At 46.6% G+C, this 25,111-nt stretch overlaps 3 protein-coding genes across 13 annotated transcripts in view; 2 read left to right on the top strand and 1 right to left on the bottom strand.

The window, feature by feature from the left end:
- Positions 1 to 4,034, top strand: part of SIDT2 (SID1 transmembrane family member 2) — a 28,128-nt gene extending 24,094 nt beyond the window's left edge. For all 4 annotated transcript variants that reach the window (XM_056794338.1, XM_056794337.1, XM_056794339.1 and 1 more), the window contains 2 exons: positions 1,511 to 1,624; positions 2,627 to 4,034. In XM_056794338.1, coding sequence (XP_056650316.1) covers positions 1,511 to 1,624; positions 2,627 to 2,689 — 177 coding nt within the window. In that variant the 3' untranslated portion in view covers positions 2,690 to 4,034. The remainder of the gene's footprint in view (positions 1 to 1,510; positions 1,625 to 2,626) is intronic.
- Positions 4,035 to 7,218: 3,184 nt separating this feature from the next.
- Positions 7,219 to 13,772, top strand: TAGLN (transgelin). The gene is made up of 5 exons (XM_001370856.4): positions 7,219 to 7,382; positions 12,054 to 12,245; positions 12,374 to 12,551; positions 12,835 to 12,937; positions 13,282 to 13,772. Exons 2-5 carry the CDS (start codon positions 12,066 to 12,068, stop codon positions 13,424 to 13,426), a joined length of 606 nt encoding a protein of 201 aa, XP_001370893.1. The 5' UTR covers positions 7,219 to 7,382; positions 12,054 to 12,065; the 3' UTR covers positions 13,427 to 13,772.
- A 315-nt stretch (positions 13,773 to 14,087) lies between these two features.
- PCSK7 (proprotein convertase subtilisin/kexin type 7) overlaps positions 14,088 to 25,111 on the bottom strand; it is a 43,908-nt gene continuing 32,884 nt past the window's right edge. For 7 of the 8 annotated variants that reach the window (XM_007494732.3, XM_001380817.4, XM_056794343.1 and 4 more), the window contains 6 exons: positions 24,473 to 24,575; positions 17,581 to 17,737; positions 17,050 to 17,144; positions 16,443 to 16,536; positions 15,978 to 16,095; positions 14,088 to 15,730 (listed from right to left, as the gene is read on the bottom strand). In XM_007494732.3, coding sequence (XP_007494794.1) covers positions 15,359 to 15,730; positions 15,978 to 16,095; positions 16,443 to 16,536; positions 17,050 to 17,144; positions 17,581 to 17,737; positions 24,473 to 24,575 — 939 coding nt within the window. In that variant the 3' untranslated portion in view covers positions 14,088 to 15,358. The remainder of the gene's footprint in view (positions 15,731 to 15,977; positions 16,096 to 16,442; positions 16,537 to 17,049; positions 17,145 to 17,580; positions 17,738 to 24,472; positions 24,576 to 25,111) is intronic. The other variant, XM_016433836.2, reaches the window with a different exon arrangement.

Raw genomic sequence — 25,111 nt, 5'->3', positions numbered from 1 at the left:
TTAGGATTGCCTTTCTCTCCATTCCTGGAATTCATTCCCTCCTTTCTGCTTCACACAATCCCTCGCTTTCTTTAAGACAAATTTCAGTCACCGTCTTCTTCATGAAGCCCCTCCTGATTCTCCTCCAATGTTAGTGGCTTTCCTCCCAAGCTGTCTTATCTGTACTTGTCTCTATTTCATTTTTTTATAGTCTACATACCTAGCACAGCGTCTGACACATAGTACGAGTTTGGTAAATGCATATTGACTCATTGATTGATAAGGGGCATCATGGTAGAGTGGAGAGAATACTGGATGTGGAGTTGGGTTCAAGTCTTGCTGTAAGCTGTATGCCCTTGGAAAGTCACTTATTCTCTTTGGACCTCAGTTGCCTCATCTCTTAAGTAAAATGAGGGGGCCAGAATTTGATGGCCTCTGAAGATCTTTCAGCTCTAGACAAGATACATCATGGCAGGGTGGACAGAGTTGGCTTTAAGAACATCCGGGCTCAGACCCAATCCCTGTCCCATATCCCAGCCTTGTGACTTAGGGGCAGGTCTCAGTCTCTCAGTGCCCCAGGAAACTCTAAATCTAAGGTGTAGAACAAAGCTAGCTGTCTCGCCTTTATTGACCGAGGGAGTTCCCTCTACCCCGGAAAGCACAGACTGAACTTAAAAACTACTTGTTCAGGGCACTGGGTATATATAAAGACCAACATGACAAAAGCCAGGGAGCGTGCCTTCTCTTGGGAAAAAGCTCCATGGACCCAGAGAAGTACAAAGTATATACAAAGTAATCTCACTGGGGGTGAGAAGGAGAATCTGTGAAACTCGTGGCCAAAGAGGCTCCAGAAAACCAGGGGCAAGAAGTCTGGTGCTGAGGGTTCTAGCCAAAGTGGCCAGAAGAGAGTCAGCCTGCCAAGTGTGAATTTTAAAATCTCCATCTTGCTTGGTCTAGCACCCAGGATTGCGCACACCCACACTACACGGGCATGTGCTAGTCAATGACAAGTTAGAAATAACTAACTGCCCACCTGGGCTGTCCTGAGCCAAGCTTGAGCCACCATTGGCGCTTGTGAGGCGCAGGAAGTGACGGAGAGAGCAGCTCTGGGATTCGCTCACTTCCTGTGGACAGAGCTAGAGAGGCAGTTGGTGCGAGGAGCTTGAACAGGGAGGAGGCCCGCAGACAGCTTCCCTTCAGATCGGTCATGTGAGTCAAGGACTGATTCTTCTCTACTTTGGCCCCTTCGGGCCTAAACTCCCTCTGGCTCCCTGCCAGAGGTTGAGTAACCCCTTTCCTTTTCTCTCCTCTCTCCTTCTCTCCCTCTCCTTTTCCTTACTCCCATTGTGATTAAAACCACCATAAATTCCATTCTGACTTGGGTGTTTCATTTTTAGGAATTTCATAAGTAAATTCTTTGGCAGCCATAGTTTTAATATTAGAACAATCTTTAAAGGTGATATTTTCACCATAACACAAGGGAGTTGTAAGCAGATGGCAGCAGATAACCCTCCCTATTCCCCTTCCCCAGAAAACTCCTGCCGAGTCGAGGGAGCACAATCGTGACTGTATCCTGCTCGATTTCTTTGATGACCATGACATCTGGCACTTCCTCTCCTCCATTGCCATGTTTGGGTCCTTCTTGGTAAGTGCCCCTACCCTAGGATGTTTTTTCTCTTTCATGTCATTTTTGTTTGTTTCCAAAGATGGTGCACAAATACAAGTAGGAAATTCTTTTTTGGGGGGAAAGTCCCTCCTATGCACCATGAATAGAATGTTAAGCAATTCAGGTGTTAGATGCACACAAACTGAGCCCCCAGCGTGTTAGTAACTTCAGACCATGTGGTCCCACATGTGTGTATATAAAGCTGTTGATGAAACAGTCTATAGCAGCAGCGTCAGAAGGCCTTCTAGACCCAGGATTTGTTGGACTCCTTACTGGGTGAGGACGGATAGAAATGAAGCCAAGGTAAAAGAGCGTAAATGGAGGCACAAGATTCCTGAGGGAGGCATCTTGCTACCTTTCTGGAGATGGGATGCTAGATTGGGATGAAGACTGAAAAGGGAGAGAACTGGAAGCTTTTTTTTTTTTTTGGCACAAAAAAGTGGATGGGATTAGAGCCTCTGGGACGTACTGCTCCGGGCATTGAGGGGGGAGAGTTGAAAAAAAATAAACATCTCTTTGGGTCTAAAGACAACAGATTTGCATCTTAACACACACCTGGGTCTGCTACTTAACTTTTTTTTTTTTACTGTTACTGTCTGTTTTAGAATTAAGTATTCGTTCTAAGGCAGAAGAGTGGTAAGGGCTAGGCCATGGGGCTTAAGTGACTTGCCCAGGGTCACTCCACCAGGTGGTGTCCGAGGCCTGGGACCCCGATCTCCCATCTCCAGACCCGGCTCTCTATCCACTGAGCCAACAAGCTGCCTGTTACTATTTAACTTCTTAAAGGGCCCGATAAAAGGTTTATAATAGCTTGTAGAGTTACTGAGGCTCCAGTGAGGACCAGGCGGAGGTGGGGGGGCTGGAGATGGAGCTCTTTGGTAGGATCGAGAGCCCCCCGTTCTTCTGCTCCCCACCCCCAGCCCCACATGCACCCAGCCTTACAGGTTCTGGGTCAGGGTCCAGCTTCCTCTCTCTCTTCAGGTGCTGCTGACCCTGGATGATGACTTAGACACCGTACAACGGGACAAGATCTATGTCTTCTAGTGGACGCTGCATCCCCCTCCCCATGGATCTTCACGCCTTGGCACTTCGCGGAGCCTCGCTAGGCCTAGGGCAGGGTTGTTCGGGACCTTCTGCCCAGTGCCTCAGCGTGGTGGGACAGGTTTTCTGCCCAGCTCCTTAGGAAGGCATTGGGACCTTCATGGGAGGACGGTCGTGTCTCTCTGTAAGCTGCACTCTGCCCTTTGCCTGGGGGAAAGGGGAGCCGGGCCACCGGGGGTCCTGTCGCCCCCCTCCCCTGACGTTTGAACTTTGGCCAAACTTGCTGCTTCCTCCTCAGTATTTGGACCCCTCAAAGAGCCTGTCTGTGGGGGAAGGGAAGGGGTGACGCTGCTCTCTTGTAGGGCTCTCCTCTTCTCCTTTGGGTGTCCCCCGTACGGGACCCCCATGTCCTCCTCGTTGCTGCAGTTCTGGATAGGGGCCAGAGTTTGATTTTCCGTCCAATGTCAGCTCTTTTAATGTGTGTGTGCTGGATGAGCGAGCTTTGCCCACTCTGAATGGGGCCAGGATACTGAAACCGGAGGAATCTGGGCCTTGTTTCCCTCTGGCGTGTTCCCTGGTGGATGGGAGACATTTTTTACAATGAAGGCCAGAGAGCTCACATTATGGGCCTTCGTGTAGCCCCGAGCCCTTTGGAACGGAATAGCTTAAGAAGGCTCTCGACTTCCCCATGGCGAGGCTACCAGAGGACGAGAGCCAGGCCGCCTCTTCCCTCCTCCCGTTGCTTTCTGTGCCCCGGTGCCCTGGTGCCTGCCAAACACCCTGGGGGTCCCCTCAGTGCCATTGCTTGCCCCCGAGGCAAAGGGGGAGGAGATGCGAGGGTGACAGAGAAGGGAACCCATTCCAGCCTCCTGCAGTGCCTATATCTAAGGCCAGTCAGGGCATGGACATGCTTGTCTTTAGCCCCCAGGACTGGGCTAAGGGACTTGGCCCTGTTTTCATCCAGGCTTCTGTTGTGGGATTAAAGACAGACAGACAGAAGCGCGTGCACACACACACACACACACACACACACACTTTGGAGTTTACAATGAGTCTGTGTAACTCACACTCCAGCTTTCGGTCAGCTCTCCTGCTGGCCCTTGGCTGCCTCCCCCCGCCCTCCCAGATTTAGGTGCCATTGTGAGAGGAGAGGAATGAGCCTGGGAAAGGGGCTAGGCCTCAGGGTGTAGGAACTTTTTTTCCCCTGGATTCCCAACTTTGTTCTTACAACTTTCCCTGGGGAGTCATGGAGGTTTTTTTAAAACTATTTTATGTCTGTTTCCACATCATGGTGGAATCTCTGTTTTCTATAAATGATTGCATTCAATTAAAGGAATGACCAGATGCACCCACAGGCCTTCTTTCGCTTGCCTCGCCAGGGCTGGCTCTAGTGGAGAGCCAGGATATTAGCTGGGGGAGCAGTGGGGAGGGAGGGGAGGCCAACTTGAAAACCACAGACAAGGTGATTTTCTCCATCTGTGGCCCCCACCTATAAGGATCATATTTTCTGAACCACCAAAGTGATTCCTTCTGCAATGCCTCGTTAAAAAGATATATTTTGTTCTCTTGTGATCATAACTGGCTTAGAAAATCCTGCTCGTCTGTACCCAGTTCCCAAATATTCTTTTCCCCCCTCCTCCTAAACCCTTACCTTCACCTTAGAAAAAGGTAGGGGTCTAAAAAAAATCAGTCTTTCCTTTCTTCCTTCCTTCCTTCCTTCCTTCCTTCCTTCCTTCCTTCCTTCCTTCCTTCCTTCCTTCCTTCCTTCCTTCCTTCCTTCCTTCCTTTCTTCCTTCCTTCCTTCCTTCCTTCCTTCCTTCCTTCCTTCCTTCCTTCCTTCTTTCCATTTCCTTCCTTCTCTCTTCCTTTTCTTTCTTTCTCCCTTACCTTCCATCTTAGAATCACTACTGTATATTGGTTTCAAGGCAGGAGAGCAATAAGGGCTAGGTTAGTAAGGGGGTTAAGTGACTTGCCCAGGGTCACACAGCTAGGAAGGATCTGAGGTTAGATTTGAACCCAGGACCTCCATCTCTGGACTTGGTCCTCAATCCACTAAGCTACCTAGCTGGCCCCCCTCCCCGCTTCTTACTTCCCAACTGGCTCCCAGGCTCGTTATAGGCTGGAGTTAATGGTGGAAGAGGGGGATTTTTTGTTTTCTCTGCTCGACTCAGTTTCTTCCTCCTTAGCCACCAAGCTCTCATTCCCCTGATATAGAATGTCTTCTGGAAGTACCTCAGAGGCCCTCTAGTCTGACTCTTACCTTCTGTAACACCTGAGGCCTCTGATAGCCAGGGGCCACTTGAGTACCTCTTCCTGCTCAGGCAGCGAGCTCATTCAACTCTGGGAGCCCCCCTCATTTTGGGGAAGCTTTTTTCTTCATGATCCAGAATCTGCCCATCTAAATTTTAGGAAGTTTCCCTTACAGTATTAGGTAGAGCCCATCTGTATGCAACTTCCGCTCATTCATTGCTCCTAGTTCTGCCTGCAGGGTCAGATATAACAAGTGAATTCTTATCCATACACCTAACGTTAAAGGTTTTATAATTCCTTTGGTGTGTTGACTCTGATCCTTCCAACTAATCCTCATATGGCCTGATCACCAATCCTCTCATCATTCTGGCTGGCCTCCTCGGGATAGCCTCCAATTGGGCTTTCCAAGTGATGTTTTAAAGTCCCTTGGCAGAGGTTTGAGGAAAACAACCCAAAGTACTGGCCTTTTCTCAATTTTCACCTTAGTCATTTGCTTTCCTGGACTTTCACCGGCTTATAAGAAGAGACAAAATACATCTGGCTCCCTTTGGGACGCTAGTAGGCTACCTTACAGACATGAGGCCTGGGAATCCGCCTTGCTCCCTGACTGTGTGCCCTTGGTTTAGCAGTAGCTTAGACTCTTTGGTGGCAGGGGAAAGGGAGGGTCTTCCCCTCCCCCCACTCCCACCTCCTCACTGTTAGGTGGGGCGACAGGTTGGGATTCCACACTGTCCTAATAAATGGGAACGGTTAAATGGAGATGGGAAGAAGCACCGGAGAATCCCAGCTAGGACTAATCTGGAGTCAGGAAAACCTGAATTTGAATCCTGCCTCAGATACTAAATTGTGCGACTTTGGCAAGTCACTTAACCTCTTCAGACTCATCAAAAAAAAATGGTATTAGTCCCTGAAGGTTTCTTCCTGTTCTAAATCTTCAATCCCATGAACTACCAATTTGTGGCATGAGGAGCCCTGAGAGGAGAACCACCAGCCTCCTGGGATAGCGCTCCTTTGGATCACCACCTCAATGAGCCTCAGTTCCCACATGGAGAGAGGAGCAATCCTTGTCTTCAAGGGGCTTATAAGGAAAAGGGAGTCGGAGATCCGTGGTTGAGACAGAAATGCCAAAGGGGAGAGGGCTGCTCTCTGTCTGCCCTCCCTAGATCCTCTCCTTTCCTCTCCCTGCCCTGCCCCAGCACGAGTCTACAGCCGCATGGTGTCGCTCCGGATGTCCACCGCTTTGGCTTGGCAGGCACAGTTCTTCGTATTCCCTGGCACGAATTGGGCATAGGACTCCCAGGAGGAGGCGCTGGGAGGGAGGCGAGATCATCCTGAAGGGGATGGCCAATGCCTAGATAATCTCTTACCCTCCACAAGTCCAGGGAGCCTCAACTCATTTCTGTCATGGTGCCCTGGCTTGGGGCCAATGAAAGGTTAGTGGAGAAAGCTGGAGCCTGTTGGAGGTTCTGGGGTTCCACAGATGAAGCAGACCAGCCTCTTGTAGGCAGTTTCATAGCATGCCCCATCCCACTTATTTCTCCCCAAAGACCAGGCCAAAGGTGGAGGCTTGGAGAAGATCTTTCTATGGAACGAGGTTCCTTGTATGTCCTGGATGGAAGAGTGGGCAGATGTGTATGGGAGAGTCATGGGTGCAACTTCATGACCCCCTCCAAGGATGGGAGTCTCAGGGGAGGACCTCATGACTTCTTACCACCCCCTCTTCACCAGACAGGCTGGCCTCCTAAATTCCATGCCCAGCCATTTCCATCTGGAGGGGGTCTCTCCAAAGGAGAGTGGGACAGCCCGATAGCCAGCCATCCTAACTCCTAAGCTCCACTCTGCCTAGGACTTTGCCAGCTCCTCTCAGCTGGAGCAGATTCTGGTCCCCTTTCCCTAAACGGAAGCAAGAGGGCCCAGGGGCAAGGGATAGTCCTGGCCCAAGTGCCAGGGGAAGTTATCCCACTAGCCTCCGATTTCTGAGCTCCCTCTCCCTCTCCCCTCAATGCCATGGAGACCGCAGGGAAAGCAGAGAGTGGGGGGAGGTGGCCCCATCCCCCAGAGAAAGGGGAAGCCTGCAGAGTCTGTCTATAAAAGGCTTTTCCCGGCTCTCTGTCATCACCCCTGGCTCCGCCCCCACCGAGCTCCATCTCTCAAGCATGCGGGGAATGTCTCCGGCTGCCCCCGGCAGATTGCTCTATCTTGGTGTCTTTCCCCAAATATGGAGCCTGTGTGAAGAGTCACTGGGGGTGTGGGGAAGGGGCTGGTTTTCTCCCAGCAGGGAAGAGGGCTGAGGGGCGGGCTGTCTCGGGGTGGGGTGGAGGGGGGAAAGGATTGACATCATTGGGCCACCACCAACCCTTTAAACCCCCCAGCCCAGCCAGCGCCCTGTCTTGTCTGTCGGTGTCCCAGGCACAGAAAACTTGCTTCATTGAGCTGAGAAATCCTCGTAAGTGCTGTTATCCTTGGACTGGAGGGCGCTGGGCCTAGCCCCAAAGCAGGCATAGGGCGGGGGAGACAGCAAGAGGAAGAGGACGAAGCTTGACCTAGGCAGCAGATGGCTGTGGCCAGGGTGTGCTCCATCCCTCTGCGGTGGGGAAGGACCACACACCTCTAGATAGGAGAGTCTAGATAGATGGTCTCATTAAAAAAAGCCCAGGGAATGAGATGCCTCTCTCGACAGATGCTGGCAGGCACCTCGGGTCCCCCCTCCTCTGTGGGGATGCCCCTGTCCTTAGCTCTAAAAGCCTGGAGCTGGCCGGCTCTCATTGAGGTTCCGGGGGTGAATGAGCTAGTTCAGGGGAAGCCTGGGGAACTGGGGCAGAGACGAGGCTCCGCTTGGGGCCGCAGTTAGGAGTGGTGGGGCCGAGTGTGATTGTGATGCTATTTCTGACTGGTGTCCTGCCAGGGGAGAGCGAGAGGATGAATGGGTGTGTGATTTCCTGAGAGTGGGAGCGAGTGTCTGGGCGAGGCCATGTGTGCAGAAAAGTTTAGGGTACCGGCACTGGGATTAGAATATGCGAGACTGTAGGGAGGGTCAAACTGCTGGTCAGTGTGGCCAGGTGCAGTCCTGGGTAGGAGGGACGGACCTATCCCGAGCTCCACCTTGGATTGCGGTCCGGGGATTCCATCCACCCCACCTACCAGAGCTGGAGGGAAATCAGAACTTTACACAGCCAGTCTTGGGGTGGGGGGCGCTGAGATAGATCGGGGCGGGACCTGCCTGGAAGGGGTGTTGAGTTGTTTGGCTGGACTGGGCTGGAAACAGCGTCCCAAAGTCCTGCTTTCTCCCTCTGGTGGTAACTATGGAAAAGGTATTGGCAAGGATCCTCACAAAGATTCAGTGTGTGGTCTGGCCAGCCCTCATCCTCTGGATCCAGAGATGCTTGCCTATATCACTGTACTCTAGACCCGGACACACCTATCTGCACTACTGTCTTCTGGATACAGATGTGCTCACGTCACTAGGTGGAAGACTTTTTTCATTGTCCCCAAAATACTAGAGAAGACCAGTGACTTCTTCTATGGAGCTCCCAATGGACCAAGGAGAAATACTCTTCCTCTCCCTATTCTCATCTGGGGCAACCTGGTCTCTTCTCAATTCCTTAGACCACTAGAAGGGACAATCAGCTGAGATTTGTCCAGTGAAGAGTGGGGAAGCAAATGGAAACGCTCTGGCCCATTGGCTACTGGGTCCTCCCCAGGCCCCAATCTGGCCTTTTTCAAATGTTCAGAAATAAGATTAGAAGCAAACCTAGTGGCAGTCAGATAGGCAAACACAGGCTGCCTGGATTTCTCCTCTGGAAGAACAGATCTCACAGGAATTTCTTGGGAATCTACATCCACAATCTTCATAAAGAGGGAAAGAAGCAAAGCAGAAATTGGGAAAGGAGGGATGCTAGACATTTGCTTCCTCTACCTTTCCCCTTGTCCCTATTTTTGTTTATAGCTTTACAGGTGTAAGCATTGCCAGGCTTGACTTACTGAGGTACTAGTCTGCTGGGTCTGCTTCCTAGGTCCCCCTTATTAGATTTTAAACTCCTGAAGGGTTGGGGCTATCCCTTCTTTTGTATTTCTTCTCCCTTAGGGACTGGTATACCTTGCAGGAGGTATGTTCTAATCAGTGTGCACTAATGGTGGAGGGGGTTTTGTGGGAAGAGCAGGAGAAAGGCTGATTTGGAGCTGAGCTTATGTTAGAGGGGAAAATTTTTGGTTTGGATATGGGAGAAGGGAAAATAAAGGTGTTAAGTGCCAAAGTTCTATGAACTCTCCTTGTTTCAAATAAATGAATTTTGATAAAGCTACTTAAACCCCTGGGGATTTGAGTACTAGACTTCCATCTTAGAACCAGACGTGTATTGGTTCTGAGGTAGAAGAATGGTAAGAACTGGACAATGGGATTTAAGTGACTTGCCCAGGGTCATACCACTAAGAAGTGTGTGAGGTCAGATTTTAATTCAGGACCTGTCTGGTTAAGCCACTGAGCCCCCAGGGGCTAGACTTTCTACTAAGCTCATACTATACACAGGCCCCAGACATTGAGAAGGGAAGAGGAAGGAGCTAGATCTGGGACATAAAATCTGATTTCTAGCTTTTGACTCTAACTCCATTTTACCTCTGGATTTCTGTTTTTTTTTTTTTTGGAATTAGGAATTGGGTGGGGAGGTAGGGACTAATACTAATATTGCTACCCTGCTTGGTTCTAGTGGGAGGGAAAGAAGTAGGTAGATCTGTCTGCTTTTCAGATTCACTGATATCAGTGGGAGTTCTAGGTAAAGGTGAGTATTCTCCCAGTCTCCATAGAATCATTGCATTTTGGAGCTGGAAAGTGCCTTAGATATCAACTAGACAACTTCTCTATTTTACAGAAGGGGAAACTGAGACCCAGAGAAACAGCCAGCAATTGGAAAAGGCCAGGATATGAGTAAAGAGATTTAGGTCTTGTATGACTATACCACTTTTGAGCTTCGTGACTTTAGGCATGCCACTCTTGATGTTTCATGAGTAAAAAGAAGCTCCTATGATCCTATAAATTTCTAGTTTTCTGATTCTCGATCTAATGTCTTTTATTTCAACCTTTTGTCTCTTGTTTGGCAATACTTATAAGGCAGCTGGAAATGAGAGTTTGAGGCTGGAGAAAGAGGATGAGAACCTTGTATGCTGCTACTTTACACTTTCAACTTTTTGTTATTCCCTTTTCCTGTCCAATATAGGGAGCGGCTGAACACCTAAAGGTAGCCTGACTAGCAGAGCCTCCCCAACTGTTAGCATTCAGCTGGGTCCTGGCTCCCACAAGGGCTGGAAGTATTAGGCAGAAAGATGATGCCTTTGTGTGTGCATCCAATTATTGTCTCTGCTTCATCCCACCTGCCTTCTTCATTCATCATTCATTCTTATCACCAGGCTGAGTCAGGCTTGACTTCACAGGATTGTTTTATAGGAGGAAGGTATCTCAGAGGTCATTGAAATCATTTGACAGATAAGACAACTGAGGCTTAGAGAAGGGATACAAATTAAAAAGTTAAGTGGCTAAAATGGATGCAAACCCAAACCCCCAATCTACTACTGACACTCTCTTCAGAAAGATAACTAAGCATGTGGCCATACCCCCTGGTCATGCATGCCTTCATTCAACAAGAAAGATTATATAGGTTCCTTCTGCTATCATCCAGGTTCAGCTTTTTGTCTCTTCCTCCCCACCATACCAACATCTTTGCCTTCCAATGGCCAAGTCTCTGCCTCTCACCCTGAGCCCAGGCCTTTTCCATTTCTGGTGTCATCCTGAGCTCCCCAGGAATAGTGTGGAAGGCAGTAGTCTGAAGTTGGAGGAAATGTGAGGATAGGGGCAAGGGCCCATGTTATGGGCAGGTTATTTTTAGCTCCCCTACAGTCCCTAGGAAGGTTCTGGTTTCTAGGTTGCTGTGGCTATAGCACTGAGACCCCTGAGGAGTGGAGGTGAGGATTTGAGAAAGGGGTCCATGGGCAGGCAAGATTCCAGCTCAGGATGGTTACTCTTCCTATCAATTTTGCAAAAGAGGTGTCATAGTCCAGGAGGTTGGCTGTCTTAATTTAACCTAAATTAGCTTCCAGCCTGGGTTGGGGCAGTGCCTGAGCTTCTGTTATCTGTCATGGGGGGGTTGGGGGGGACATGGTGGTGGTGGTGGAAAGGCCTGGAGTCTTTATTCTTGCCGGGGTCATCCCTGACTTCCTCTTGAGGCCCCCAAGGAACAGAGAAAGGTCTTGAAAGATGGAATCTGCTTCAGTTAGGGAGAGCTATGGAAATGATGGTCAGTGGTAAGAGGACCAAGATGGCTGGTAGAGACAAGGCCAGTGCCAGATTATCCAATGAGCAGAATAAACATATACCTAAAAGTCCACAAGGTTAGTAGAAATCAAACTAGTCTTCCTCCTTTGCTCTCCTCCCAGTTAGAAGGAAAAAAAATCCCTTTTATAGCCTGAAGGCTCTGGGACTGGAATGTGGGAACCAGAGCAGCAGATTCTTCTTCAGTCCTAGAGCTGGGACCCACTCACTTGAGGCAAAGTTGGGAGACATATTCCTCAGCAATACTCAAAAAACCCTGTGCTACAAAGGAAGTATGGAATAGTAAATAATAGAGGAAGGAGTGATGCATTTGGTGTCTAAGGATCTGGGTCTGAATCTTAGCTTTTGTACTGTCTCCCTGTGTAACTCACAGGGGACAAATCCATTTCCTCCTCATTGGGCCTCAGTTCCCTCATTTGTAAAACAAGGGGGTTAGAATAGTCTCCAAGACCTTTTTTAGCAGAAATGTATAACCTCCACAACTTCTTGCCCTGGAAGAGACCCTTCTACTGTGAGGTCCTGGGCAAGTCACTTAACCCCCATTGTCTAGCTCTTACCACTCTTCCTACCTTAGAGTTTGCTTTTAAGAGGTTAGGGTTTAAAAAAAAAGATCTTTCTGTTCGTTTTCTGGGAAGCTGAGAGGACTACTCATCTTGCTTGACCTTACCCACTAGTTGGAAGGGTTGGGAAAGTATCAAGGATATGCTACTGCCTGGAAACCTTACCCAGGACCAGGTGAGTCACGAAGAAAGGAGCAGATATAGCCACTCATCCTTCATCTCCCTTTCTTGACCCTAGCTCTCACCCAGTATGGCAAACAAAGGCCCCTCCTATGGCATGAGCCGGGAAGTGCAGTCTAAGATCGAGAAGAAATATGATGATGAGCTAGAGGAACGACTGGTGGAATGGATTATTGTGCAGTGTGGATCTGATGTGGGCCGTCCTGACCGAGGGAGACTGGGCTTCCAAGTGTGGCTGAAGAATGGTGTGGTGAGTGTCACTCCTAATCAGGATGGACTGGACAGCTTTGTGAGCACTAGAATTTGGGGGTGTCGAACCTGGGGCTAGGCATTAGGAGGGCTGAATTTGAGTGCTAAACTGTATCCTATGCTGGGCAGATCCTGAGCAAGCTGGTGAATAGCCTGCACCCTGAGGGTTCCAAGCCAGTGAAGGTTCCTGAGAACCCACCCACCATGGTCTTCAAGCAGATGGAACAGGTTGCTCAGTTCCTGAAGGCAGCTGAAGATTATGGGGTCATCAAGACCGACATGTTCCAGACTGTTGACCTCTTTGAAGGTATGGGGAAAAAAAGGGACTAGTTGTATAGAAGGAAAGGTGGAAGTCTAGGGTCTTGGGATGGAGAAAGGAAAGGAAAATGACAAAGTAGATGGAAATGCTGCAATCTTGAAGAAAAATGAAGCTCTTTCCTATTGTATATATAGCAGCAAGAAAGACTGAACAAAATCAAGGAAAGTCGTCTGTAGGACCTAATGGGACAATGTTGACTCACCCTTGCCCCCACTTTGGTTGTTTATATTAGGGTCTTGATAAATTCCCCCTTTCTTCTTCCTTCCCTCAGGTAAAGACATGGCAGCTGTGCAGAGAACTCTGATGGCACTAGGAAGTCTGGCAGTGACCAAGAATGATGGCCATTACCGTGGAGATCCCAACTGGTTCATGAAGTATGTCATTTCCTCAACTAGCTCTGTGTACTAGAGTCCATGGCAGATGGGGAAGGGATATATTAACCAGTTGGGGAAGGAGTAGAAGCTGAAGGGACTTAGTAGAGACCAAGTAGAGAAAGAATAGGAACTAATCTCATCTCCTGCCCCACAGCCACATCAACCACCTCCTTTATTAGTTATGGGCTGCTCTTTGTCTTGGGTAAAGAAAAGACCAAGGAAGAAAGGGATGGAAATGGGAGAGAAGATGGTCATGGAAACTGAACAGAAGAATTACAGGGAGGTGTGAAAAGATAGGGAAGACCATAGATCCAAGTTCTTTAACTCTATCCTTCTGTCCCCAGGAAAGCCCAAGAGCACAAGAGGGAGTTCACAGATAGCCAGCTCCAAGAAGGCAAGCACGTCATTGGCCTACAGATGGGCAGCAACAGGGGAGCTTCCCAGGCTGGCATGACAGGCTACGGACGGCCTCGGCAGATCATCAGTTAGAGGGCTTGGGGATCAACCCCTTCCCTGCCCCCTTCCCTGACTCCTTGGCCGCAGCAATCCTGGCTTGCCTGCCTTGCCCCACACCCTGTGCAGTTCCAGCCTTGGCCAAGCTTTGAGGCCCCTCTCCCTCTTAAGGGCAGCTCTCTCTCCACCCCAAAGCATCCTTCCCTGGCCAAACTCAAAACCTGTCCCTAATCTCTATGACCAACTTCTACCACTTCCCCCAATCTTGAGGGGAAGGCTGGGTTGGGGACAAGTCACTATTCACCCCTCTCCCCAATTTTGTACATTAGTATTTTGGGAGTTAAAATTTAGAGGAAAAAAATATTATGTCAATTTTTTCTCATACCTGGCTAAACAGAATCTTGATTTGTGGCAAGCTCTTACTTAGGTGGTGTCCTGGGGAGACAGGGACTACAATGTGCCTCTCATCTTATCCCTGACAGGGAAAGACACACTGAGATCCCATCCTACCAGCTCTAGGATGAAATAGAGACAAGGTCCTGCTGGAAGGGTTAGAAAGGGTAGAGGATGGGGGAGGGCAGAAGGGGTGAGCTAGCTTTTGGTTGAAGGACAGAAAGAAGAGGAAAATCAAGGCACAGTCATGGATCTGCAATTTAACTAAGGGAACTGGGTGGTTGGAAGGAGCTAGAGACTTGTCTAAGGTTGATTAGGTAGGTTTTTATTTTGGAAAAGCTGTGCAGAAAAAAAAATCAATGAAACATTGCTGTGAAAAGAGAAAAATAAATTTAAACCCTTAAGAAAATACTTCAAGCCAACAAACCAGCCTTGAATGGGGAGGCAGCTAAGGCTGGGGAGGAACATAACACCCAAGAGATATACCATCATCCCCTAGGAATCTAGCTCCTGCTTTCCTGGGCACTTTGCAGAGGACTACAGCAGACTGCAGAGCTGGAGAGAAACACACTATATTCATGCCCAAAGCTTTTCTCCCACAACAGACTCCACTAATGACTACTAGCCTCCCATGGCTTGCCTGGCTCAGTTATATAGCCCCTGTGAAAGCTCTCTTTCATCCCCATCTATGCCTAGAGCTCAGTACTTTACTTCTCTAGTAGGTTAGGGTAAACCAAATGGCAACTCTGAGTAGCTTCTCTTTGGGATCCTAGGGGAGGGTAATGAAGGCAGCTCATTCAAGACAGAAGCTAGTTCCCTGGCTCCAATGACCTAGGCTCAGGTTAAGCCTCCCCGGTTGATGTCTAAAATACAAATTTCAGAAGGGGAGATGGGAAGAATGGCAGTTTGGATAGCAATTGGGGGTCATATGTCTTCCCCTGCTTCTGGCTCTTTATAAAAAAAAAAAGTGTGAGGGAGGGACATTACATAAGGGAAGGGCCTAACCATTCCCAGCATGCATTTCTGCACCTCCTTCATCCCACACATTTCCCTCAGAACAGTTTTTTTGGTGCCCTCAACTTGTTTCTTTTGACATTCTCCTTTAGTGGTGACAAGTAACTTTTGCACCCACCTAGGCACAGTAATGACTCTCCTTTCCCATATATCCAGCTGATTTAAAAGAACCTGCCTTGCCTGTGGCCAGGTTCCTGTATTTTCTGGCTACACACTTATCTTCCAAAGACTTTATTCTTCCGAGGGAGATTCCAAGTGTGTCCTTTGTTCCCACCTGGGCTTGATACCTTGGAGAGGACCTCCTGTCCATGCAGGCGAGGCCCTCAGGCTCAGATTAAGGGCCCTATCCCTACCTGAGCTGCATGGAGTAGGGGAAGAAGACAGACAGCATCTCTTGTCCATAGTACCCTAGAAGCAAAGTGTAGGTGTGACTTGGCTCTAGGCCTCCTAGTTCAAGCCTAGGAACCTCTACAGAGGGTGAAGGCAGCTCCTCTGTGCTTCTGCTTCTCACATCTCCCCAGCAGAAAGTGGGGTTTCTGGACAGTCTGCCATGACACAGGATCAGCATGCCTGTTGTTCCTGCTCCCCCTGAAGTAGGTCAGGTGGTGGGTTCCGACGGGAGGATTCTGAGGGTTTCTCAATGTCCTCGATCAGGCCCCAGTTGCCCTGATCTAATAGATCAGGAGCTTGGAGGCCAGACGTGGAAGAGTGATCCTCAGACTCTGTATCAGCTTCACTTACATCCTTGCCATTGTAGAGAGGCACGGATTCCAGTTCTGTTCCTTCCTCCATGGCCTTTCGGCTCCTTTGGAGCCACCAGCAATGGCCTCTTCCACAGGCCACATCAAAGGTCACATCCCTCTGGCTCAAATACACTTCCAGAAGGTAGTAAATAGTCCAGAAGACAGCAAAGCAACCCAGCAGCATGAGGGTCTGAAGAACCCAAAACAGCACTGTTAGGGGCAAATTCCCTAATTCTGGATGTAGGGTGAGAAGGGAGGTAACTTCTGAATTCTAGGGCTGGAGTGACTCAGTAGAACAGGGACTCTAACTGGAGCTGTTTTTAGGGCCCCAAAATTTATAATTTCCCCATCCCCTAAGCTACCTTGAATCAAATTGGGAACCAACCTGCCCGAAACCATTTTTGCTGATAATTGGAGATCTGGCTAAACCCTGGTACCTTAAGTGTGTTGGGTGTCATTGTATAGCCCTCTACTTCAGGGATTTCTAGTCCAGGAGGGCAGGGCAGAGAGAAACCATCATGTAGATATTTCCCACTCATGGCATCCTCTAGTTGCCTATATGGGAAAGAAGACATGAAAACCTAGTTGAAAATGATACCTTGAGACCTTTCACCCCCTAACTATTCCACTCATCTCATAGCTGAGGAGAATGATGGTATACAAAAAGGGAGAGAAGGAACAAATCTCAAGTTTGCCAACTGCTCCAAGCACTCGACCCTTTCTCCCAGCTGCAAGCTCACACATTTCTGAAGGTTGGGCCCATTTGTCTGTCAGTAAGCATTTATTAAGTGTTTAACTACATGCCAGGCACTGACTAAGTGCTAGGGATACAAAGAAAGAATGTTCTGTGGTTTTTTCTCCTTTTTAGCATCTTCCTCCCTGCTCCAAAAGGCCAGACCTACCTTTGCCTGTCTTTGATGTCAGTCAGACTCCACACAGAGCCATACAGAGTCAATTGCCACTGTTGAAGGATCCCAGCCTGGAGTAACTCATCTCCTAGGGAAAAATTAGGGGGAAGAGAGGAACCCATGAGTCATGACTGTTCTGTTGTCTGAAATGGACTCTGCCCTTTCAGAGATCTGGAGACAACAGTACAGTTCAAAAGCATCAGAAAACCTAGGTTCATCATGACTCATTATGTGACCTTGAATTAATTACTTCATAACATTGAGCTTCATTTCCCAGTAAAAATGGGAATAATCAACCCTTCTTCTACCAGCCTACTGGGGATGGTATTAGGATGAATGAGTATGAAAATCCCTGAAACATGCTCTCAGCAAGAAATAGATATTGTTATGGGATATGGCTCACTTCTTCCTCTGAGGTGTGAGGAATTACTACAAGTTGTGCCAACAAATGCCTTCTGCACAGGTATCCTTCTTAATGCCTTCTTAATGCCCGTTGGCAATCCAAGAGAAATGAGAACTTCTCCAGGGAGTTTTAAGCCACCGAGAGACTAGTTCCATACAGTGCCAGACATAGCTCTAAAGAAGAAGAAAGAAGGCTTACCCACATCACTGATGACAAGTCTATATGTGCCCTGAGCACGTTCCCCCCAGCATCGAACAGTGGAGAAAGTCCAATCGTTGAAGCCATTGGGATCTCTGAAGAAAAGCAGAAGGGAGAGTGGGGAGGGTAGGATAGAGGCCACAGACCCCTCCATCCCAGAAGTATTATGTTCCTAATTTCGCATGGCATGGAAACATGACATTATTGGCTGAGGGAGAGGGAAATTTTGAGGGGTTCTAAGAGTGGCATCAGAGTGTTCTAGAGCATGGTATACTCAGGGCTAGCTGAGGCTTTCCTTCTCTTGAAAAGGAGATATATGAGCTGATGATTTCCAAATAGCACAAATCAGATGTGTCTGTCTCCTGAGGCCATTGCCAAATTCTCTCATGTCATGCAGTACCCATAACCTCTTCTTGGAGGTTGTTTTTTTCCCCCCAAAAAACATCATTTCCTGTGTTGTAAAAAGAAAGCAAAGGGCAAAGGTGAGGTGAGGAAGCAATAAGCCAGAGCTTAATCTGGGGCTATACATACGTGTCCATGATTCGTGGGGCACCAATGAGGGACATCATGCCACTGGGACAAAAGAGCTTCTGCTCTAGGCTGCCACGACGGGGATGGGTGATGGAGACAGTTACTGCCACATGCTCCAGGGTCCTCAGCCCTGACATTTCCAGGTCACTCTTGCTGACTGTGGGAAACCAACCAACAAAATCAATAAACACTGAACTCCCAGCTTCCCTCCAATAAAGTTCTCTGGACTTCTTAAAGTCACACAGATACCAATTCTCACCCAACATTCATTCATCTAACACATTTATTGAGCACCTACTGCATACAAAACATCAAATAAAAGACACAAGTTCCCTCCCTGTCACAATGGACACATGTGATATAAGCTGAAGGAAAAAATTTATATATGTATATACAATCATATGTATATAATTTTCCTTCAGTTTAGTGCATGTATATACATACACACCTATACACATATATATTTTGAGAGAGAAAGTAAATATATAAGTAATGAGTGGGCAGAAAATTCATATAATTCAAATTTAGTTTTTTCAAGTTTAAAAAGAACTTCCAGAATGTGAATCTTGTGATGTAGGTAGTATAAATATGACTAAAACCATTTTACAGAAGAAGAAGCTAAGACTTTGAGGGGTGGCAAAAGTTATAGCCAATAACTGTTGGAGCTGGGATTCCAATCCAGGTCTCCCATCTTAAAAGTCTGGTGTTTTTTCCAATACATTACAATGCCTGTCTACAGCTAGGTGGGGTTAGACTTAAATTATTTATGTTTGGAATAAAGCTTCAAAGGTAGGGAGGTCATAGCTCATAGGATTTTGGGCTAGAAGATTCCTTAGAGATCATCTAGTCTAGGAGGTCTCAACCTGAGATCCACAAACCACCCAAAGGGTCATGAACTTGGATGTAAAGAAATTATTATCTTTGTTTCAGTATAATTAGTTTTCTTTATAACCTTAAGTATTTTAATTCATGCGTTTAAAAATATTATTCTGAGAAGTCAGCCAATAGGCTTCTCTCATGAGACTTTAATAAAAAGGTTAAGAACCCCTGAGCTAGTCCAACTCCATCAATTTTACAGAAAAAACATACAACAAAACAAAAGACCCCCAAACAGGCCCAGAAAGGTAAAGTAACTTGTTTAAGGTCACCTAGAGTATATAAGCAGCACATGGAAAATTTGAACTTGAGTCACAGAATCTAAGAGTTGGAAGGGACCTCAGGCACCCTCCAGTTGAACAATTCATGGAATCTTCTTTAAAATACCCCCAACAAGTGGTCATCTAGCCTTCCTTTGAAGATTTCCAGTCTAGGGGCACCCAAAGATTCCACTTATGGATAACTCCTATTAGGAAGTTTTTCTTTCATCAACTCTAAGTCTTTTATTCTTTAGCCTCCTTCCTTTGCTCTTGGTTCTGCCATCTGAGGTCAAGCAGAAATTGTCCAACCTAACTTCCAAATGACAGTTCTTTTGAGAATTTTGAGATCTCTCCTTTAGGCTCAAAATTCCTAGTTCCTTCAGCTGATCTTTATATGATGAGACCTTAAAATCACTCACCATTCTGGTCACCCTCCTCTGCATGCCCTTTAGCTCATTAATGTCTGCCCTATGATGTGGCACTTGGAACTGACACAAATATTCTAGATATAGAGTGGGATTTGGCAGAGAGGTTGATAGAAGGTAATCAAGAAGAGAATGAAATACATAAAGACAGAGTTGACAAATGAGTTATGTGGTGGGGCTGGAATAGGTTAACTCTGCTAAAACTACTAGATCAGAGAGGCTGTAGTTGAGGGGAGTGTATATTAGCAGCAGATCCAAAGAACAGCTACTGAGAGATCTTGTATTACGAGTTTTGATATGATAAATAACAAGAGGCAGCCAGGTGGTTCAGTGGATAAAGCATCATGCCTAGAGTTGGGAAGATCTGGGTTCAAAATTGGCCTCAGACACTTCCTGGTCAGGTGACCCTGAGAAAGTCACTTAACCCCCAGTGTCTCGTCCTTGCTACCCATCTGTCTTAGAACTGATACTAAGGCAGAAGGATTGGGGGAAAAAAAAAAGATATGCTGTAACAATGGAGAACCATGGTAGGTTCCTGATCCAAATAACATCATGGTGTTTGAGAAAGATTACCACAACAGTGGTATATTGAATGGACTAAGTAAAGAACAGTTGTGGGGAGACCAGATAGGATTACGACATCAGATAAAACAATGGAAAGGATTATAACCAGACTTGACCTAGGGCCATTGCAGCCTCATTCCTGCCTCATGTTAAACTTCTGCTTCCTCATTATAGCACAGGGGAGACCTGAGGTATCATAGAAAGAGCACGGGGTTTGGAGGCAGATAGGATAGACTACAGTCTCAGTTTTGTATGCAGAAGACTGTGACTGAGCAGGTAATTTAATCTATTTGATCCTGTTTCATGATCTGCAAAACAGAGGACAACATCTGCACTACTTATCTCCTGGGGATGTTGTGAATATGGGGATAATATGGTTTGTTATCATAAACCTTCTATATGGGGAATTATTGGGTGGTGGGGCAAGGAAGAGAGAAGGGTCAAAAATGATTCCAGGAGGGGCAACTAGGTAGCACAATGGACAGAGTACAAGGTTTGGAGTTGGGAGGACCTGGATTAAAATCTGGCCTCAGACACTTCTTAGCTGTGTGACCCTGGGCAAGTCACTTAATCCCCATTGCCTAGCCCTTACCTTAGAACTGATACTAAGATAGAAGGTAAGGGTGAAAAAAATTATTCCAGGAATTCAGGTGTGAAGAATGGTAGTGTTCTGGAAAGAAATGGAGAAAGTCTGAAAGGAGAGATGGGAGATGAGAACTGGTTCAATTTTTGACATTTCAGGTACTGCTGGATCACCCAAGATGGACAAGATAGAAGAAAGTGGAGACAAAAGAAGGGAAAATTGCAGAGATGGGTTTGGGAGACCTGAAGTCAACAGGGATTAGGACCCAAGCAGAGTACCTGATGTGCTCAAAGAGCAGAGAACCCAGAAAGGGGGCCTGAGTCAGAGTGACACTGCATGTGTGTAACACAGGACTTCAGTCTGCATTTGATTTGCCATGAGATGTTTCTCTCCTTAAGCTCCTCAACCAACCCCCTGAACTAGAAAAGAAGACTAAAGGTGGAGAGTCTGAAAACTGTAGCAAGAGAGTGAGCATTGGCCATTTGAGCTAGGAGTTGAAGCCATAAACATAGATGAGCTCTATTAAGGAAGGCAAGAGCAAGCAAAGGAGACAATGAAATCTGTCAGAGAAGTAGCCTCTTGGATAGCCACATTCATAGGAGTGAGAGAAGAGAAATTTTAAAGAAGGGTAGCAAATCAAATGTAGCAGGAAGGTTAAGAAAGATGAAGGCTAATCAAGAAAAAAAAGGTGACTGGATTTAGTCATTAGGTGGAATCTACAGTGGAAGGAGCACTTAGCCTGGAGTTAGGGAGATTTGAATTCAAATCTGGCCTCAGACACTTATGAGCTACGTCACCCTAGGATAATTGCTTAACCCCTGTTTACCTCAGTTCCTCATCTGTAAAATGGGGATATTTCAGAGAAAGGAATGACAAACTACTCCAGTATCTTTGCCAAGAAAACCCCATGGACAGGGTATCTATGGAGTCACACAGAGATGGACATGACTGAACAGTATGAGCAGTTAGAGCAGTCCAGGACACAGATTATGACTAAAGACAAGTTGTAAGGACATCAGGAACAGGTTATAATAGAAGAGGTGAAGTGATTGTGGAGAATTCCCCTTCCTCATTCCCTCATACACTCCAGTTAGCAGAGAAGGCCAGCCCCAAGGTCCTGGCCTTATCTAATTTTTCTTTTATCCCAAAACTTTTAAATTTTCTCTCTACCCCCATTCACAGGGCTAAATGTGGGTTTTCCTCCCAGACAATGAGTCATCAAGGCTCCAGGGAAAAGTAGGCTGGCTCCTGAGCTGCCATGAAGGAGACAGAAGCTTCAGGAGTGGCTAGAAGCCAAGCCACGTCACAAAAATCCTAGGAGCTCCCAGTCAGAGTGACAAAGAACAAGATGAGACTCCTTGACCTTCCTTCTAGCTCTAGACAGGATCACAATAATGCCAGGTCCTATTTTTCCTTCTAGGGGTTTGCAAGTGGCTAGCTGGCTACTTACTTGGAGAGAACTCATCCATTCAGGAAGGAAAGGAGCCCAAGGTCTAGACTCCCTGCTCTCTGAACAAAATTCTATCAGGGTCCCCCAATCCATTTTTCTCTTCTAGATTTGATATTCCCTAATGACAAAAATAAGCAGCTGCCTAGACCTATAAGGATCTGGATAAATTTGTTGGATGACATGGAGGAATAGCTCTTGCTCTCTGGGAATCAAAACCTGGGAACTAGAAGGGATGTTAAGGCTCATCTATTTCAATCTTTCATGCTATATATGAAAACTTGGAAAATTTTGCTCCCTTTGGCTCCAAAAAGGTAGGAAATAATCCTGGAGGGCTAGAAAGGGTTAAAAGATACCCCAGTTCAAAGACATGAATGCAAAGCCAAAGGGCTCCAACTGGCCAAATTCCTAGGAACATTCACTTCTCTGGCCCAGGCTTTTACTTTCTTAACTATTCTAAGTCAGGATTCCTTTTATGAGCTATGAAGGAAACCACACCCTTACTTTTCCATGTGGTGGAAAACAGAATATATAGATATATATGGCCCTGGGGACAGAGAGGCCCAGATGCTTCCAGACATGGCTTCCAAAATGGGGAATGGTCCATTTTCATTTCCTAGTTCATTTTGTTCCCCTTCCCCCCCGCCCCCAAGTCATTTCTACTCTGTGACCAAATCTTTTATCCTTTTCCTTTCTTATAAACTTTGGCCGAGTTCTAAATTTTTTTGTCCCAGACTTGATTTCATCCTTTGACGGAACCCCTACTGTAGAGACTCCTGTCAATGATGCAATCCTATAACTTCCTATTTTAGAGAGATGCCTAGGGTAATGAGAAACTGACATTTTGATGGTCCTTCTTATAGTATGTATCATAGGACATGGTACTTAAATTTTGATCTACTTGGCTTCAAGCCTGGCCTGTGATCTGTCATGCTGTCTCTGTTGAGCCATGTTAACAATTCTATACTACTTTAGAGCAGCTAGATGACTCAGTGGATAGTGTCAGGCCTAGAGTCAGGAGGACCTGGGTTTAAATCTGGCCTTACATAATTCTTAGGGGTGGGGCTCTGGCCAGTCACTTAACCCCAATTGACTAGCCCATGTCAATCTTCTGCCTTAGAAATGATACTAAGATAGGAGGTAAGGGTTTAAAAAAATTTTTTTTAATTAAAAAATTCTAGGGGGCACCTGGGTGGCTAATGGATTGAGAGTCAGGCCTAGAGATGGGAGGTCCTGGGTTCAAATCTGGCCTCAGACACTTCCCAGCTGTGTGACCTTGAGCAAGTCACTTAACCCCATTGCCTAACCCTTACCATTCTTCTGCCTTGGAACCTACCCAGTACTGATTCCAAGACAGAAGGTAAGGGTTTAAAAAAATTCTATAGTACTTTAAAGTATGCAAAGTATATTCCTCATAACAACAAGGTAAGGTAAATCTTATTGTCTACATTTTAATAATGAGGAAACTGAGGCTCAGAAGTTACTACTTCCAATGGTCACATAACTAGCAGTGTGTAGCCATCAGGACAAAAACTAAGATCTTTAAGAATAATGATTCCAAATTTACCATCCCACAAACTCCAACAGTTCTTTCCCATAATGAAGTGGAAGAGTTCAATTTAGGAGGTCAGCACACAGATGAACTTGCCAGGCCAGGGATTCCAATCCTAGCTCGAGGTCATCGGTTCTCTAGAAATCAGTGACAGTTTTAGCATTTAAGGGTGTCACCTTCCTATTTCCACTTCAGGCAAATAGGTGGGCATAGTGGATGGAATGCTAAGTCTTCTATACCTGCTAGTTCTGGGCAGCTAACTCTGGGCAAGTAACTTAACAACTGTCTACCTGAGTTTCTTCAACTATAAAATGGGAATGATAATAACCCCTACGTCACAAGGTTGTTGTGAGGATCAAATGAAATGTTTGCAAAGCACTTCTCACAACAATGCCTGGCACAGGGTAGGCCACTGAATAAATGTTTGTTACTTTTCTCCCTTCCTTTCTCTTGCTTCTATTCATACTTGAAAACTGCTCTAGATTCTTATCTTGTGGATTCTTTTATACTTAAGTTCAGATACTGGCTGTGCCATTTATTCTCTATATGACCTTGGATAAATGAGCCTTGGTTTTCCCATCTGTAAAATGGAAGGGATTGGCCTGGATAGTCACTAAGGTCCCTTGTAGCTCTAAATATGTGACATGATCCTCTGAAGTAAAAAATGGGGGGGGGGGGGGGGGAGAGTTGGGATGGATTAGAGGCCCAGCAAGACCTCTCTAGCTTTCTCCATACCATTCTTCAATAAAACAGAATTCTAAAGTCTTTCTGAGTTGGGCCAATAAATACCAAATGGAAAACTTTTTCATTAACCTAACCTAAAGGAGAGACAACAAATTCAAGCGAAGGAAGTGAAGGCAAAGGACCTTTGGGATTTCAAAGGAACCATCCTTAAACTTTGTCTAGTCTCTTTCTGCTCCAGTCCCACCCTTCCTACCAGACTCTCTAAAGGTCTGCTTAACTACTCCCTCCCACTAGTAGCAGCTAAAGAGAAAGGTCTTGTTTAAGCAGCAAAGGGCCAGCCAACTCAGAAGCAGCAACATGTCCTAAAATGGTCAAAGAAAACTGCACAGGTTTGGCTGGGTCTCAGTTTTCCCAGTGGTGGAGGGGAAACCAGCTTTACTTCCATATTGCCCGCCCCAAATTTCAAGCCCAAGATTAACCCTTTCTCTGCTAGCCACTTACCATTCCATAAGACTTCCAAGAAGTTGGGGGATACTGGGATTCTCTTGTTCTCTTTTAACATGGGACTTGTGTATGATGCTAAATAAGGGACAGATGTCCAGATCTATTAAAGGAAGGCAGAAAGAAAAGGACAGATAAGGGTCAATAACATTGTGTTGAGGATGCCCTATAGAAAACAGCTCTCAATCTCTTATTTTTTTCCTCCTACTACACTGCCTCCCTACACCCTTCACAAATTGCTGGGGGGAGGGAGCAGAGTGGCTTCTGGCAACATCCTAGAATATTCCTTATGATTCCAGGTCAATGAGTAGTAGGTGAAAGTCTGGAATGAAAGATGAGAAACACAACACCTTGAGAATGAGGAGGCTCCTGCTACTGATAGCTTAGGAGATCCAGATTCAGCCTTGGGGCTTAAATTTTTCTCTTTATAAAATGGACAACAGCTGCATTGAGCAGCTGAATGACTAAAGTCATGTAAGAACTAGAAAGTGGAGAATTTGCCTTCTCTCCAGTACTGAAGAGAGCCACCAAGAACAACCCTGGACACCTTACTTTTTATTACCTTAACAACTCTCTTTTTTAACATGATAGAGCACTTAGGATGGAGGAACAACATAACCACAGGGGTAAGTACTAGCT

This window comes from Monodelphis domestica, chromosome 4, assembly GCF_027887165.1.
Source record: "Monodelphis domestica isolate mMonDom1 chromosome 4, mMonDom1.pri, whole genome shotgun sequence".
Taxonomy (NCBI): Eukaryota; Metazoa; Chordata; class Mammalia; order Didelphimorphia; family Didelphidae; genus Monodelphis; species Monodelphis domestica.
Note: the sequence above shows the minus strand (reverse complement) of the source record. Positions and strands in the feature narration are given on the sequence as shown.